Below are 15,319 nucleotides of genomic sequence, written 5' to 3'. Positions count from 1 at the left end.
TGGCAAGAAGGCCTTACCATGAATAACTTCTTATAGGATATGCAGGGTGACAAGCTAATAGTGCCCCAGTCCTGCTGCACCCTTACTGCAAGCTGAAGTAACCTAGAACACAACAATGCTACAGTTTAAGCAATTTCTTTAAACAAGATAATGACTTCACACCATCAGGATAGACTACCACCAGCTTTCCTTCCTTTTTACTGGCTTGCTCTGGGAGCCCAGGACAAGCGCTCCAAACCTTTTAGATTGATGTGCTGTGAAATCAGCCCTCCCTGGTCCAGCTCCTAACTCTGAGGCAGCTTTCCTCCCCACCACAGGTTCTCAAGGTCTCTAGACATTAAGACCTGTAAGAATAAATATCCAGGAGACAGCAGCTGTGACCCATTTATTACTGAGTGTTGCTGCAGGGCACAGCTGAGGAAGGCAGGGCAGAGGAAAAGCACTTGCTGCAAAGGGAACGGTGGAGAAAACCCAGGTGCCCTTGGAAGAAGCACTCTGCTTGCAGCACTGCTCCAGCTCTGTTGCTCCAGCTCCCAGTTGGAAACAGACAGCTTAGATCAAGCATGGATGTTCAAGTACTGCCTTGAGAGCTCCTCTCATATCACTGCTGGGAGGCAAAATATAAAACAAAACAAAAAAAACAACCCAAAAAAAGGAGAAACCAACAGAAGCCAACAATGGACTGAGAGGCCACAAGAGCATCGTGTACCAAACAAGCTGCTAAAACTGCCCCAGTGCAGGTAAATGCATTTGGAAAGATCTATTTTGACAATAAAAATCTGAGACACCTTTACCCAGAGCAGGGCACAGGCAGAGGCAGGAAGGAGAAATGCCGTGGAGGGAAGCAGAGCACGTAGAGCAGGCACACAAAGCCCAGCACCCCAGCCTGCAGCTGGGGAAGGCAGCACCGCGCCGAGGCCGACGGGATCCACATCAACCCTTATCAGTTCAGCCTCTGCATTTGCTGATTAAGTTCTGCCGGTCCCCAGCAATGCTACAGCAGCACGTGTGTCCTCAGAGCACCCCCTCCCCCTGCACAGCCTCCTGCAGCTGCAGCCCGGCCCCGCTCTGGTCAGCGATCAGAGCATCGGGCCGGGGTGACATTGTCCCCTCCTGAAGAGGGACAGTAAGCGCCTGTGAGCCCGCTCATTTTATTCACTGCACAAGCACGTTTCCAACTGGGATAATCTCCATTAAACCATCTGCGCTCCCATCCTCGCCTGGCCTGCACCCGCTGGGCTGCCTGCGATACTGCAGCATCTGCGAACCGGCACAAGCGGATGCCACGTCCCTTTCCCAAGCAGCTAAAAAAACCAACAGAGACTCAGACAGAACAGATGCACCTGGTGGCTTTGATGCTCTACCGAGCCAGGCTACCAGGAGTACCTGTGCCAGTGCCTCTTCTGAAAGGCACATGGCTCCCCTTGAGAATTTAAGCCATTTCCTTTCCATCATGGGAAGACACCGTGTCCCAGATTGCCAGAAGAGGAGGGCTGAGAACAGAGTAGAGGTTTCAGCCTCAACGGCTGCCCTGGTGCAGAACAGAAGCATTGTTTGCCAGGTCATGAACACAGTTTGGATCAGACACTCTGAATAGCTGCTGATCCCTAGGATTTAATCTCTTATTTATCTCAGTACCCGCTTTCTAGAAACAGGGACTATCATATCACATTCCCACATGACTTCGACAGAAAGAAGGAAGTGTTACAATGAAAGATCTGAAACTTAAATCTGCTGCACCGTCCCCACGACCTCCCCAGCACAGCCCAGTGGAACCTACAGAGAGCATGATAAAGCAGCTGCACTGAAGTGTGAATTCAGCACTGAGAGAACGTGACCCTCTCCTCAGCACTGCCAGAGACAGCCAAGGGACTTGGGAGTCACTCCAGCTGTTGAGGACGTGGCAGGGTGGTAATGGGTCTGAAGCAAAGATAGAAAGCCATCGATCTGCTTTAACTGTGATCACTGCCTGCCTCAAACAAGGTCGCTGGGCTGCCCAACACACACCTTTCGTGGAAGAAAATTTGTCCTGCAGGGTCTGGCCCTCACAGGAGTGGAACAGCATAGCAAGGCTCACCCTTCAAACCTCCCAGGTCTTTTACGGTCCCAAAAAGGAGGTAAGTATTAGCAGCAGGTGATGGGACAGGAGCAGAAGTCTATTTACATATTTCCTGCACTTGCCTTCACTTATTTGTTTTGCAAGTTTTTATTTTCCAAAGCAATTTATAAACAAGAAGCGAGACAACCATTTGTTCAGACAAAGGTTAATAGGGGCCTAGCGGTCTCTGAAGACTCTGCAGACACACTTAGGTGTGAAATCTTGGAGCAGCAATAAAGATGCTGCACAGACAAGAAAGTCTCAAGAGAAGAATTTAATCTGTCTAAATATTCTCATTATGTACATAGTTTTCAGCTTCCATTCACAGTAATCAGAGCAGAGACAGCTTCCAGAAGCCTTTTTAGACAATAAGGCATGAAAAAGGATTTTTACGTCAGCCATTATTCCTCTCTTCATCCCCAGCTTGAAGAGTCAATGTTTGAAATGGTTTTTGTCAAAAAGAAGACACAGTGTTGGGAGAGAAAAAGTTGACAGGAGGAAGGCAGCACGGGTCTTTGGCAGACTGGTGGGACTTGGCACAAAGCAGCTCCCACTGGCACCATTTGTCCAGAAAACCTCAAATAGATTATTCTCCTCCAAAATAGGTTTTCTGTAGGGTCATGCACAGAGTATGAAATATAACACTACTTCCAGAGAACTGCTTCACTGCAATGAGCAAGACATTTCAGTTACATCCACACATCTTCCTCCTGGATCACTTAAACTTAAATACAGAACTAAGATAAGGTAGGAAAACTAGAAGCAGGCATCTAGGACAAAAGGGCTGATCCAAAACTCAGCTGCTTTCTTTTGGGATCACAGTGTCCATCTGTCCCCTTGCCACAGGGGAACTTGTTTGCAAAAAGAGACCTTGTTTGTCCACTCAAACGTGGAACCTGAATTATTCCATCAGGCAAGAATTCAAAATAGAAAGTTAAGAGAATAGTTCTCTATGGGTATGATCTCCTGGGACCAAGAGAAGCTGTGCTCTTGATGCATCTCTCCCCTCCTCACTTTCATGTTGCATTTTCCCCTTCAGACAGGCAGGTTTCAGCTTTCCTGGCATGTTCAAAACTCCACTTCTATACATAAGAAGCTTGGACAAAATGTGTAGAGATAATCACAATGGTTTACTACTAATTTTTTTTTGCTTGAAGTCAAATGACTTCCTTGCCCTCCCTTCCCCTCCCCCAGGTTTCTTTTAGAAAGTTTGAGAGCTCAACTGGTCACTAGTTGTCCACGCTACAAACAGGACAGTGGGAAAAATTTTTACCAGCACAGCCACTTTGGAGGCAGCCCAAACTCAAAGCCAGGGTCAGTACTGTGATCTGAGTGTTTTATAAATTATTACATCTCTTATCCCTCTCTAAAGAGGTCACCATCCTCTCTGTTTTCTGGAGAATGAAATCACACAGGTCAAACAGGGAGTGGGACCAGAAGAGCTGGAGGCAGAACAAGTTCCAGTTTACTCCCAGCTTCACCCAGTAAGAAGCATTAGAGACTTTTAACAGAAAAGCAGAACTTAGAGATAATGCTGACACCCAGAAGTATCCTGAAAATAGTGATTGTGAGAATTGACCTCCACCAGTAACCCACTACAGACCGGTCTGTTCTCCCACAAACAATCCCACCCTCCACCTAAGAGGGCGTAGAGAACAACACTGAAGCCTCATCCCAGTTACTGAGCAGAAAAGGATTAACCACTAGCAAGACTTTGCAGATATTTATTCTCCAAATCCACAAGACAAGCAGAGGGAAAAGCTCCTCTGAGAGTTATGTACACAGACTTCAAGTCTAATGCTTACAGAGTCTTAATTTTTTTAATTTTGCAAGTCCTAACAACAATTATCTTCATGAATTATAGACACAATATCTGAGAGACACAGGCAGTAATTAATGCATGTCTGCCTTTTCTGACTAGCTCCTTCTGCTGGGTCAGGGAGAGTTATTGAAATTCAGGAAGGAAATCTTCAATCTTCTAGAAGTTTTAAAGAAACAGACCAAGACAGAATTTAATAAAGCAATAATATTTTTCTTAAATAATTAACTAGTTTTTGACACTCACTAATATTTCTGAGGCCCAGCTCTTACTTTTGCAGTGACACTGGATGTGATCCACTGCATCTCCAAAATGTACTGACTCTAAAATTACCTCTGGATTTCTCTGCATACACGTAGCCACCCTCATTCCTTTTACTTAAAATTCTCACTGAGACCCTTAACAGAAGCCATACTGTGCAGCACTAGCATCCTTCCCTCCTCCCATTCTGCCCTACCGACATCTGTCTCCAAATCCAAGCGCTCAGCACTCCCCAGGCTCTACAGAAGCCATGTTCATCATCCTCTGGGAAAAACCCTGGGGTCAGAGCAGAACCCCAGCACAGCTTTAGATGCAATAGACAATCCTGAACTAGACAAAGCTATTACTAAGGCAGTGTTCACCACTGGATGTTATCTAAGTGGTTGTTTCCATCATCTTTCAAGCAGCAGATTCTCCTGCAGCATTAACAATTTTATTCACATAAAGAATGGACTCAATCATCCTTGTGAGTCCCTTCCAACTCTGGGTATTTTATATTCTAAAGCACTCAAGTGAGTTTGATATACTTCAGTATCTTGACAACAATTACCCCCAAGCAAATATTAATTAGCTAGACTGAAAAAAAAAACTTTGGCAAAAATATCTCACCTGCTTAAGCAATATAAAACTACACACCAAGATGGACAGGACTCAAACTCAAAACCATAAGAACCATCCTGATGGCCAACAAGTTCAAACACAGCCATGTCACCAAGAATAGGGAGGGGGTATTTCGGCAAAAAAGTCAAACAGAACCAAAAGTTTAATATTCTGTTGTTCACTTGAACTGCGTAATTTCTACAAGAAAAAAACCTCCCTGTGCACTAGAAGCAGAGTTTAAATGGCAACAGTGGTCATCCCAATTGCAGGAGCTCACCAGATACAGCCTGTAAGCATCAATCCTTCGAATTGGCCCCCAGCACTTGTCCGTGTCGTTGTACTTTGTGCTGTCTCCAACACTGCAAGAATGGTTGCCAGTGACACTGCTGGGAAAGGAGGGAGAAACAAAAGAGAATAATTAACTCCTAGCAGATGTCTTCCCCTCTCCTGCAAGAAAGAAGAATGAGAGGAGGCCAATCCTCCTCTCTGTCCCTGGTCACATTCACTTCCTGACATTTTCTGGACAGCGTAACACAGCGAGTTGCTGAGTTACACTGCCTTAAACCAGAGGTTTAAAGGCAAATTCTTGGCTTGCCTGCAGTTTTTTGCAAGTTTTGCCACTTAATCATCAAGCTGGTGAGCTTAGATCTTTTATGGATCGCTGAGGTTTTCCATTTTTAAGACTGAAGTACAAATCCAGCCCAGATTTGATCAAACCAATATATTATCTGTTTCTTTGAGAAAGGCACCACTCCCAGCGCAGAGCTAAGTCCACGTACCAACAACACCCACTGGCCTCAGGCTTAGTAAGCATCACACCCCTCAACTCTTACCCAAAGGGAGAGAGAAGGCAACATATTGCAGAGTACTGCAATCAAACTATGGAGCAACAAGTCTCATGTCTGCACGTGCTGGAAACACTGCACACCTGAGCACTTGTCTGGAATCAGGTCAGCTACTTTGCAGTCAGGCACACAGGTGGGGAATACAAAACAACTTCACCACCCACCCACAAGAGATGAGCTGTCCTTGAGTCATTTCTCCACCCCATGCTTTGGAAAGTACAGCTGATCCTAGTCAGACTTATCACCCCACCAAAGCCCAAGCCTGCCCTGTTCCCTGGCAGCACACAGCCCTCAGGAGTAGGCACACTTACCAGGTCACCTGCATTAGGGACACTGGCACCGCTGCTGCATAGATTGCCAGGTCTCCATAGAGGTAGATAATTATGCAGAAATAGAAGAGGTTGACACCCACTGCAGAAAAAGAAAATATTGTCCAGATTCAGCAGAGTACACAGAGACTCTTGTTCTCTGCACTTCAAATATACAAAAATTTTAAGATCTTAAATCACCATTTGCCTCCATGGTTTCTGCAGCAAACCACCCAAGCTCAGGGAACTTACCATGGAACAGGAACTGATGGGGCATGAGGGGTCTCAGAGCTCCACTCTGCCACCTTCAATACCTGGTACTGACACTAAATAAACCCTCTAGTTCGAGCCCACCCTGCAGTCAAGACCAACAGGTCTCACATAAGTCACCTGCCAGACAAAGCTGTCAGCTCTGAACAGCCACAGGCAAACATCTGGGTGATGCTCTCAGTGTGAGCACAGCCTGACACAGTGAAATGCAGAGGGAATGTTTCTAGGCTCTGCTGATTCCAAATCCTCTGACTGCAAACCTGCAGGACCTTCACAATATGGACTTGTAGGGATTTAGCCCTTCAGAGCTCAGATTGCAATGGGCTGAACTGGAGCTGCTCTGGGAGATCCCCTACCACTAGCAACTTGAACCAAGGTACAATCCTGCAAAGCTTTAAAACTGTTTCTGCATCCCACTTACCCTGATGCCACCACATATACACTGTACATGTTCCTGCCCCTACTCATTTTTTGGGATAATTTTTTTCTGCTTTTTTAAAAATTATTTTTAATTTAAAGCTTGCCCTGCCTTCACCTATGAGATTAAAAGAAAATCTTACACAAATTAACTGGGTGCACAGATCAACCTTACTGAGGCACAAGAAGACACCACTTTAAAGAGCTAAAATCTAAAGGGATAAAGAAATGCTTGATGAGACTCCAGGATTCTCTTCTTGCAAGCAAGTCTGTATAAATCTCACCAACAAGTTGGAAGATAATTTATTTCAGAGTCAGATGAGTTACAGAATAAAAGCCTCACATTTATTTAATTTAGGAAGTTGACATTGAAGGAAAACAGCTCAAGAAACCTGCCCATAGTTTCAAGTTGTGATGCCACCTGATGCTTAATCCCAGTGCAGCTTGAGCAAACCTCACACTCACAGCTGTGACAACTATCAAACAAGGACAACACTGCTGCAGGACTGAAGACTCATTCCTACAGTGCTTGGGTGCTGCAAAGCTTTGCCATGTTCTGCTATCATACTGCCCCTGGATCTCTGGATGTCAGGAAACATGATTAGGCACTCTCCTTTGTTTAAATAAATTATTCTATATGCTGAGCCTGCTTAGCATGACAGGGGCTGTATCAGCTGCCCTGCTTCTGTACAGTAGCACACTAAATCAGTGCTCTAGAGTTGTTTCTGGAGACAAATGGACTTGCTACAGAAATTGTCAGATCATTCCATATAGCTCTGCCATTGTTTTCTTGCTCTGTGAAAGATGTCTTCACAGTTAGGGAGTCTCTGCATTGTTCTGGAGACAGCAACAAACTACCAACCAGTCTTTTCCAATTTCCCATTAAGAAGGGTTGAAGGTTTTAAAAAATACCTAATATAGGACAGAAGCTGCAGAGACACAAAGCTGAGGGCTACACAGACTCAGACAGATATTCTGTTTTGGGATCTGTGACTGGTCTCAGGACTCAGCTACCCCTCCCCACACACACACAAAATAAAGCTGACATGACCAGCTCAGCCTCAGCAGCACCCCCATTCCATTGCAGACCTCTCTGTCTGCAGGAAGCACAGGTGACACTCCTCTCCAAGACAGGAAGACTTTAACATCAGTTATTTTATAAACTGCTGCTGACCCTCCCTGATCAATACTTTCATTACTTGGCACAAAACGAGGTAAAAAAAAAAAAAAAGGCAATTACTTCCTGTGAGGACACAGCGTGATAGATGTGCCTAGAATCTATTACTGCAATAAATGACTGCTCAGTTCCAGAAGAAAGCACCCAACATTAAAAAGTAAAAAAATCAAATCAAGAAAAAAAAGTAGTTTCTCAGAGCCAGCTCTTTCAAAAGAGCACATAGTCTCTTCACAGCCTAAACCTAAGTCAGCTCCCTTTAAGAAAGCAGACAATCTGAAATTGAGATTTATCCCCAGCTTACCTCCTAGGACTGCAGATTCAACTCTTGTCAGATTGTTGAAAATAAAAATCAGTCAAGGGAAAGGAGCAGAGAACTCACTAGAAATCAGGGGTTTTGAGGTCTACTGCACAGCTTTCATCAGCCTTCCCTCTGGAGGCTGCAAAGCCCTCCATCACCTTGGGTTTGGATCCATACATTGTATATCATCAGTAAACACCCAGACATTTGCCAGCTGTGAAACCTCACAGGCTGGTGCTTGGAGCTGGGAACTCCCCAGTGTGGCCCAGTTTCTCAGCACTAAGTGGTCACTGAGCTGCTGCCCTTGCTGAAGGCCTTTCTGTGCAGCTGTGGGGAGGGAGCACCTCAGCAGGGACCTGCAGAGGGAGGTTCTTCACCTGTCTGTCCCTGCAGCCACTGGGGTGTCTCTGAACCAGTGACAGGGATGGAGCCCCACAGAGGGTGTCTCTGAACCAGTGACAGGGATGGAGCCCCACAGAGGGTGTCTCTGAACCAGTGACAGGGATGGAGCCCCACAGAGGGTGTCTCTGAACCAGTGACAGGGATGGAGCCTCACTGCTGAGCCCTGACACAGGGAAAGCAGCACATGAACTACACCTGCCCAGGTCCTTTGCTGTGGGCACCTCACCCCATCTGGAAGTCACAAGTAGGGTGAGGCCATGGCCTGCAGCTGCTCCAGCCACCTTCTTGCAGATGGATTCATCCCTTGTGATGGGCTGAGCAGACCCTGGGGAGGATCCCTAACACAGAAATCAGATAACTCTGGCTAAAGCAACATTAAGAAGAGGGATTAAGATTTAAGAGTACTAAGCAGTTTATTTCACTTTGCTCGGAAGCTCCATCAGTGCTGATGGAGAGAGGACACAGATTCCAGCACCCTCTACTGGCTGAGCACCAGAGAGGCCCAGAACCTGCCTGGCTCCTGGGGGTCCTTTCCAGCTCCCCTATGAAGCACTTGCAGAGAAGGGGCCTCCTGAAACTCAGTGAGAATGCTCTGACTCCTGTGATCCCCATCCTCAGCAATACAGCTAAACCCTGTTACATGATTGCTCTCAAAGTACTTCTCAAATATTACTCCTCAGAGGAGCATCAAGAGACAGGGATGTGTTCACCATATTTTACACACAGCAGAGCAAACAAGCAAGAAAACTTGCCTCAGGTCATAACAACTCAGTGGTACAGGCAAAACCAGGAACAAGATGTTTCTGACACACTTCACTTCTCTGACTAAAAATGTGGCAGCCTAGTCCAAGGTGGATTATTTTGATAGTCCTAAGTGATTCAAATCTACAACATCCCAGAAGAGGCATGCAGGAAAATTTAAAAGTTTTTTCAATTAACTTTAAAAGCAAAAAATAAAGTTCAAAGAATATTCACTCCTTAAGCCCAGCTGTCCTTCAGAGGCAACAGCTTTACACTGGTACAACACTGATGTAATGTAGTGGAAAAAACCCAGCCTTCCATTACCTCTTTGCAAGCCAGTGAACAAGGGAAAACATCACTTTCCACAAAAAATGGGGCCTGACAGGCTCAAAACTGCACAGCCATGGTGTCTGATGATATTCTGGCTCTGCACAGCATTTCACTGTCCTGCTTTCCAGGTTTCAGAAACTTCATCACTGTGGTTTGCATTTCTATCACACGCAGCAATGGATGGGCCTTTATTAGAGCAGGGTTACAAGTTTGCTCCCTGGCATACAAGACATTTAAAAGCAAAAAGACAAGCCAGCTGCCTATCACATCCTCAGCAGGGACCTCTTCAGCAGTTTGTGTCCCAGCTCTCTTAATAATTCCCCAGAGGCAGACAATTCCTAGAAGCTCCTATCAGAAGTCTCTTTCCTTCAGGCTGCTATCTACAAGGCTCAGAGAAGCCTGAATGCTTTATTCTCAAATGCTACAACCAAAATGCAACTGGCAAACATTACAGCTGGGCCCTACTGCCTCAGAAAGTGGAGATGACAGAGGACACATGCAGTTCAGAGGTAGGTGAACTGCAGTCAGAAAAGGCACTTGCCTTTATCAAGGCTGCTCCCATAACCTGCATGTTTGGCTGGTTCCATGCCCACCACAGCAGGTTCTGGCCCACCTGGCCCATAAAATACCTTACAGAAACACCACACAGGAGGATGAATATAGTCCACAGTGAGAAGGAACAGCACATCTGGGTGGAATCATCACAAACTTAAGATGCAAACCCACACTGAGAAGCATGCAAACTTACAGAACAGCTATACACAAAACATGCAGGAGGACCCAAAGGGACTTTGGAAAATGTTCATCACTTACCTTTATTGAAGAACATGGAAGCCATCTGGCCCATTTCCACCCTCTCAGTGATTTCAAAGATATTGGCTGAGCCACGTCTCTCTGCAAGTTAAAAAGTAAGAAGTGTTTCAACCAGTGCCTCCAGTAAGCCCTAAGGCCAGGTTACCTGGATACTTGGGAACCTCTAGCAGCAGTTTGAAGGACAGTATGTACAACTCCACAGCTGCAGAGTCACTGGGCCAATTACTCTGCTGAAGCTAGTCTAAGGTGTTTAGAAAATAAGATGTTCTCATCTTATTGACGTAGAGGGAAAAGATCTTTATCAGGCTGCAGAAGGCAAACTGAATTCTCAATGAATCTTATCTTACAAGTGCTGAGGACTTTGGGATGAGAGCATGTGGAACTAAGGGTGAAATGGACAGAGGAGCCCACTGGAACAGTGTCTGCAGAGGAGAGGCCTCACAGCAGTGAAAGCATGAACTGGGTACTCACGAACTGACAGGATAGGCCGTGTCTCTGCTCGCTCGTAGCCATCTTGGAGGAGAACATCACTGTCAGACACTCCAGAGGAAGAATCCTCATCCTCATCATCCTCCTGGATGAAGAGATCACTGCTGAGATATCTGCTACCCACAGTACAGGCTGTGCCACCCCACGTCATGGTTACTTCCAGACACTCAGAGGAAGATCCCAAGCAGGAGGGGAGGACATGCAAGGAAAGGCAATACCAGGGAACCCAGAGGATGCTGTGGAGGGCAGAGGAGGACACCAGCAGAGCAGGCTGAAGTGAGTGACATGTACCACCCCCAGGTCACACACACAGCAACACTGCCCAGTTCATGTCATGATAAGTGGCACAAGGAAGTTAGAAACTTCAGGAAGATCTGCAGCGTTGCAGAACTGGGAGGAAAAAAGTAACCCAAGCATATTTAGCTAGCACAAGCAGGTCTAGTTCCTAACTCCATCCCACTAACACCAAGCCAGGGGTCTAAATCAGTGCAAACAATTATGCCTCCCTCTGATCCAGTAAAGCCACAAGTAAGTTTCACAGCCAAGGACATAATTCAGAACTGTCCACAACCTGGGATACTGCCCAAGCAACAGCAAGGACATCCCAGCCTGTCCCAGTTAAATGACCTGAGATCAGCAAGGATTTATAGTCCTCAGCACACTCCAAATAGCACCAATATATTGGCTGCCACCTCTCCACATTCACTGAGCAGCGTTTCTGGGCAAGGAGAGCGTGATCAGTAAGAAATGTGAACAGCACAAGAGATTTTTCAAAGCAGGAGCAGAAAATCCTGTCTTTAATAAGCAACCCCACAGGGAACTAACAGCTATATTTTATTTGGCAAAGTTAAGTACAGTAGAAATTTATTTCCTTAGAGTTAGTAACAAGACAAGGCAAAGATGCAGAGGAATGCCAGGAAAATCCTACGTGATAAAACAACAGGAGGAAAAGGAAAATTAAACCCACACAAACCTTGCGTTTTTCCATTCTCTTCCATCTCAGCTGGGCATTTGCAGCAGCCATGGCTTCCACCACAAAGGTTGTAGTCATATAGCTACAGAGAGAAGAATTCAATTGATATCATCAGTAATAGTCAAGAACTGTCACTGAACAGAGATGGAGAAAAATTCCCATCTGTTTGCAGGAGAAAACAAACAAACCAAAACTGTCCTTTTGCCAGTTCCCCACACACTATTTTGACAGTGTTTCATCTCAGTTTATTGCTTCCTTCTGCTCTTGAGATTCAGGTGTTCAAGCAGATCACAATATAACACACCTTCAGATATAGTAAGACATTTTAGATATTTGGAAGGCACATTCCTGGTGTTCCTGTGGGTTGAAGACAGCAAGAGAACTTTGATCTTTCTTAGAAAGCAAGTTTCCTTCCTCTTTTTAGAACCTATGACAAACCCAGCTCTTCTCTGAAGCTCATAGCAAAGATACTCTGGTCCCTTAAAGAATCTTACACATGGCATCAGAAGCAAAGCAACAATATAAGAAGGAGCACATAACACATGCAGGCAAATGCTGGAGGCCAGTGGAAAAGCTGTCCAGGGAGACACTGATGGAATGAATATCATTATCTCAGCTAAAACCAGTCCTATAATATTAATAAATAAATTTTAAAACCTCCTCAAATCAATCTTATTTAAGGCTTTAAAGTGGTTTCTCACTACTTCAGGAACTGGACTTGCCTATTGAGTTCAAGTAAGAGATGAGTTTTGCAAGAATAAAAGGAAGTGCTGAGGCCTGTGTAGCAATTTCTGCCCAGGCTTTTCCTGTGCCAAAGGTGCCCAGTGGGCATGAGGAAGTCCCAAGTACCAGAACAAAAGCAAGAGCTCCCCAGGCATGCAGCACTTTGAGCTGTGCCTTCTGAGCTTAATCCAGTGCAGTTCTGGTACACAGCTTTGGAGGTTTGTGCTCTCCTGCTGACCTTGAAGGATTGTCTGCTGGTGCTGAATTCCATATGCTGAATTTATGCTTTTAAACAAACGTAGCTAAAAGGAATTTCTCCTAAAGCTCCCAGTTACTGGAAACCCCACAGATATCATTTTACCAAGCCTTTGCAGCACCCAGCTCTGAGGTGGGGCAGTCACAAGCATTTGACCATACAGTCTCCCTGCACAGCAGCACAGAACAGATGCCAAAAGCTCTGCCTCCAAATCAAAGGCACATTCAGGCTGGCAGAACTGCTTACTGAAAAGGCTGGCACTTCAAAAGTCCATTTGTACAAATGGCAGGAGGGAATTTTGTTTTGTTTTATTTTGTTTTAAAGCCAAGCAAGAAGCAAGCAGGGATTCCCAGCCCACCAGAAGATGGCAATTGTAGCAGCAACTCTTCAGCAATCAGTGCTGCATCCACAGCCTTCAGCTCCACCTGCTGCTCCAGCAGGGAGGTACCTGGGCAGCAGCTCACAGTGAACCAGTGTGACAAACAGAAGACCATCTCCAGAGTCTTGAGCAGCAAAGGTCTGAAGGGCCTAAGACAGGCCTGGCTATACAGGAATTTGTGTTCCTGACACTCTTTCAGCTGTGAAGGCATTGCCAGAAGCCAAGAGAAAGCTTACACATCTGCAGGTCACAAAGCAAAGACTTGACCCTGTGCCACCTGAGACCTGGTTGGTGTTTGGGGAACTGATCTGTGACAGAGGCAAGCATGGAATGTATCACAGTGAGGACAATGTCAGAAAGGTAGAGGGGATAAAGGTCCCACAAGACTCTGGACTGGAGGAAAAGTCCTTCCCATCAGTCAGGAAATGGGATGTACCAGAGAGTCAGGAAGTGCATCCTTCCAACTCAGGCAACACCCCTGCAGAAATCAACACTCGAGGAGCAGAGGGACAGAGCACACAGGAAAACAGCAAAAGTCTTTGCAGTGTCCTCACCCAGCTGAACCTCCCAGTCCCCTAAAGAGACAGACAGACAGAAACACACACACACACACATCCTACCTCATAAATCCCAGGAACATCAGGAGGACGAGGCTGACGAGCCACCCTGCTGTGGCAAAGGCCTTGGGCATGGTCAGGGCTCCTGTTCCAACAATGAGGTTGAACATGTACACCAGGCCAACCTGTAATCAGCCACATGATCCAGCATCAGAGTGTGCAGGAATCATCCAAAACACCCCACATGCACCCTGATTTAAATGGAGAGGGCAATTCCTGAGCCAGCAGGGTGGGAACAAGTCCATGTGAGAAATACCTGGAGGAAGGGACTGAACTCCAAAGAGAACAATGTAGGTGTCAGCACATTTCTGGAGAAACAGCTATTGCCCTCCATTTTCTAATTATTTTAGATTATATTTTTTCTCTCTAGCTTGTAAAGTTATAAAGTGCATGAGATTTGTTTGTTTTCAAATCACTGCCTTCTACCAGAAGGTCTGTGCTGTGGGTAGGGGTCTCTCCTTTTTATCTGACCTGAACACAAGCAGTTATGGCTATGTACCTTTCAGGACCTTTTATTCTCAGTCAAGCAGGAAATATCCAAAAAGAATTCTAATTCAAAGCCTGCTTGCTATTTTACCAGTAAGAAGCTGAGCATATTGTGAAGAAAGGATTTTACTTCCTGAAGGGAAAGAATTTTATCTTCTCTGGCAATGAGCTTTTTCAGTGTCCAGAGACAAAAGAGAACTCTGCACATGGACAGGACCCCCCAGGCTAAGAATTTAGCTCACTTAAAGATCAAAAGCTGCCAAAGTTGTTGTGCTTTAGTGGGGCTTTTTTTTAATATAGGTCAGAGTCCTCCAGAGAAAACCAGTAAAGAGCAGTGTATGAGCAGACTTTTCTGGGTGTGGAGCAATTAACACCAGGAGAACGACTCCCCAGTGACCCTGAGAGCTCTCACTGGCATAAGCACAGCAAATTCATCTTTTGCTGAACATTCCAGAGCCATGACTCTCCTTTGGTCAAGCAGAAATGAGAATGGTGCCTGGAACGTTCAGCCAGGTTAGACATCTTCAGGGAAAGAGGAGAGCCTCAGCCTTTGAAATTGCTCCAGGAAACTCATGCAGCACCAGCATAACAATGTAAGAGCAGGTGACACTAATCCTTGAGGGTCCAGACATCCCAGTTAGTGTCTTCTCCATTTTCTCAGCTGTGACCTATTTCTGCAGCCTAATATCCACTTCTCCTACATCGAATCATTAACAGGGAGATGAAAATTTTAAAGCATTTAAAATCCAATACATGGATTTCTGGGCTGGTTCTAAATTTATTGAGTTGACTTAAAAAAAAAAAAAAAAGCGTTTACAAAGTGGTGTTTTTAAAAGCTGACATTTTGTGAAGACTTGTGGCTATGAAAACCGGTATTTCCAGTAATATAGGAAAGCAGTAATTGGCTCTGCAGTTGCACAGGACACCACATTACAGGGAAGAAACCTCTAAATTACTCACTTCCACTGAAGTGGTAGAAAACAAATTACTGCAACAGCTGCAGCTAAGTAAGCTTCG

General features: G+C 45.5%; 1 protein-coding gene across 3 annotated transcripts in view; it reads right to left on the bottom strand.

Annotated features, from left to right (window-relative positions):
* Nucleotides 1–15,319, bottom strand: part of TMEM104 (transmembrane protein 104) — a 43,641-nt gene that overhangs the window by 26,509 nt on the left and 1,813 nt on the right. For 2 of the 3 annotated variants that reach the window (XM_058817262.1, XM_058817263.1), the window contains exons 3-8: nucleotides 13,820–13,941; nucleotides 11,842–11,923; nucleotides 10,851–10,953; nucleotides 10,380–10,460; nucleotides 5,935–6,034; nucleotides 5,056–5,164 (exon numbers count right to left, since the gene is read on the bottom strand). In XM_058817262.1, coding sequence (XP_058673245.1) covers nucleotides 5,056–5,164; nucleotides 5,935–6,034; nucleotides 10,380–10,460; nucleotides 10,851–10,953; nucleotides 11,842–11,923; nucleotides 13,820–13,941 — 597 coding nt within the window. The remainder of the gene's footprint in view (nucleotides 1–5,055; nucleotides 5,165–5,934; nucleotides 6,035–10,379; nucleotides 10,461–10,850; nucleotides 10,954–11,841; nucleotides 11,924–13,819; nucleotides 13,942–15,319) is intronic. The other variant, XM_058817264.1, reaches the window with a different exon arrangement.

Source organism: Ammospiza caudacuta, chromosome 19 (assembly GCF_027887145.1).
Source record: "Ammospiza caudacuta isolate bAmmCau1 chromosome 19, bAmmCau1.pri, whole genome shotgun sequence".
Taxonomy (NCBI): Eukaryota; Metazoa; Chordata; class Aves; order Passeriformes; family Passerellidae; genus Ammospiza; species Ammospiza caudacuta.
Note: the sequence above shows the minus strand (reverse complement) of the source record. Positions and strands in the feature narration are given on the sequence as shown.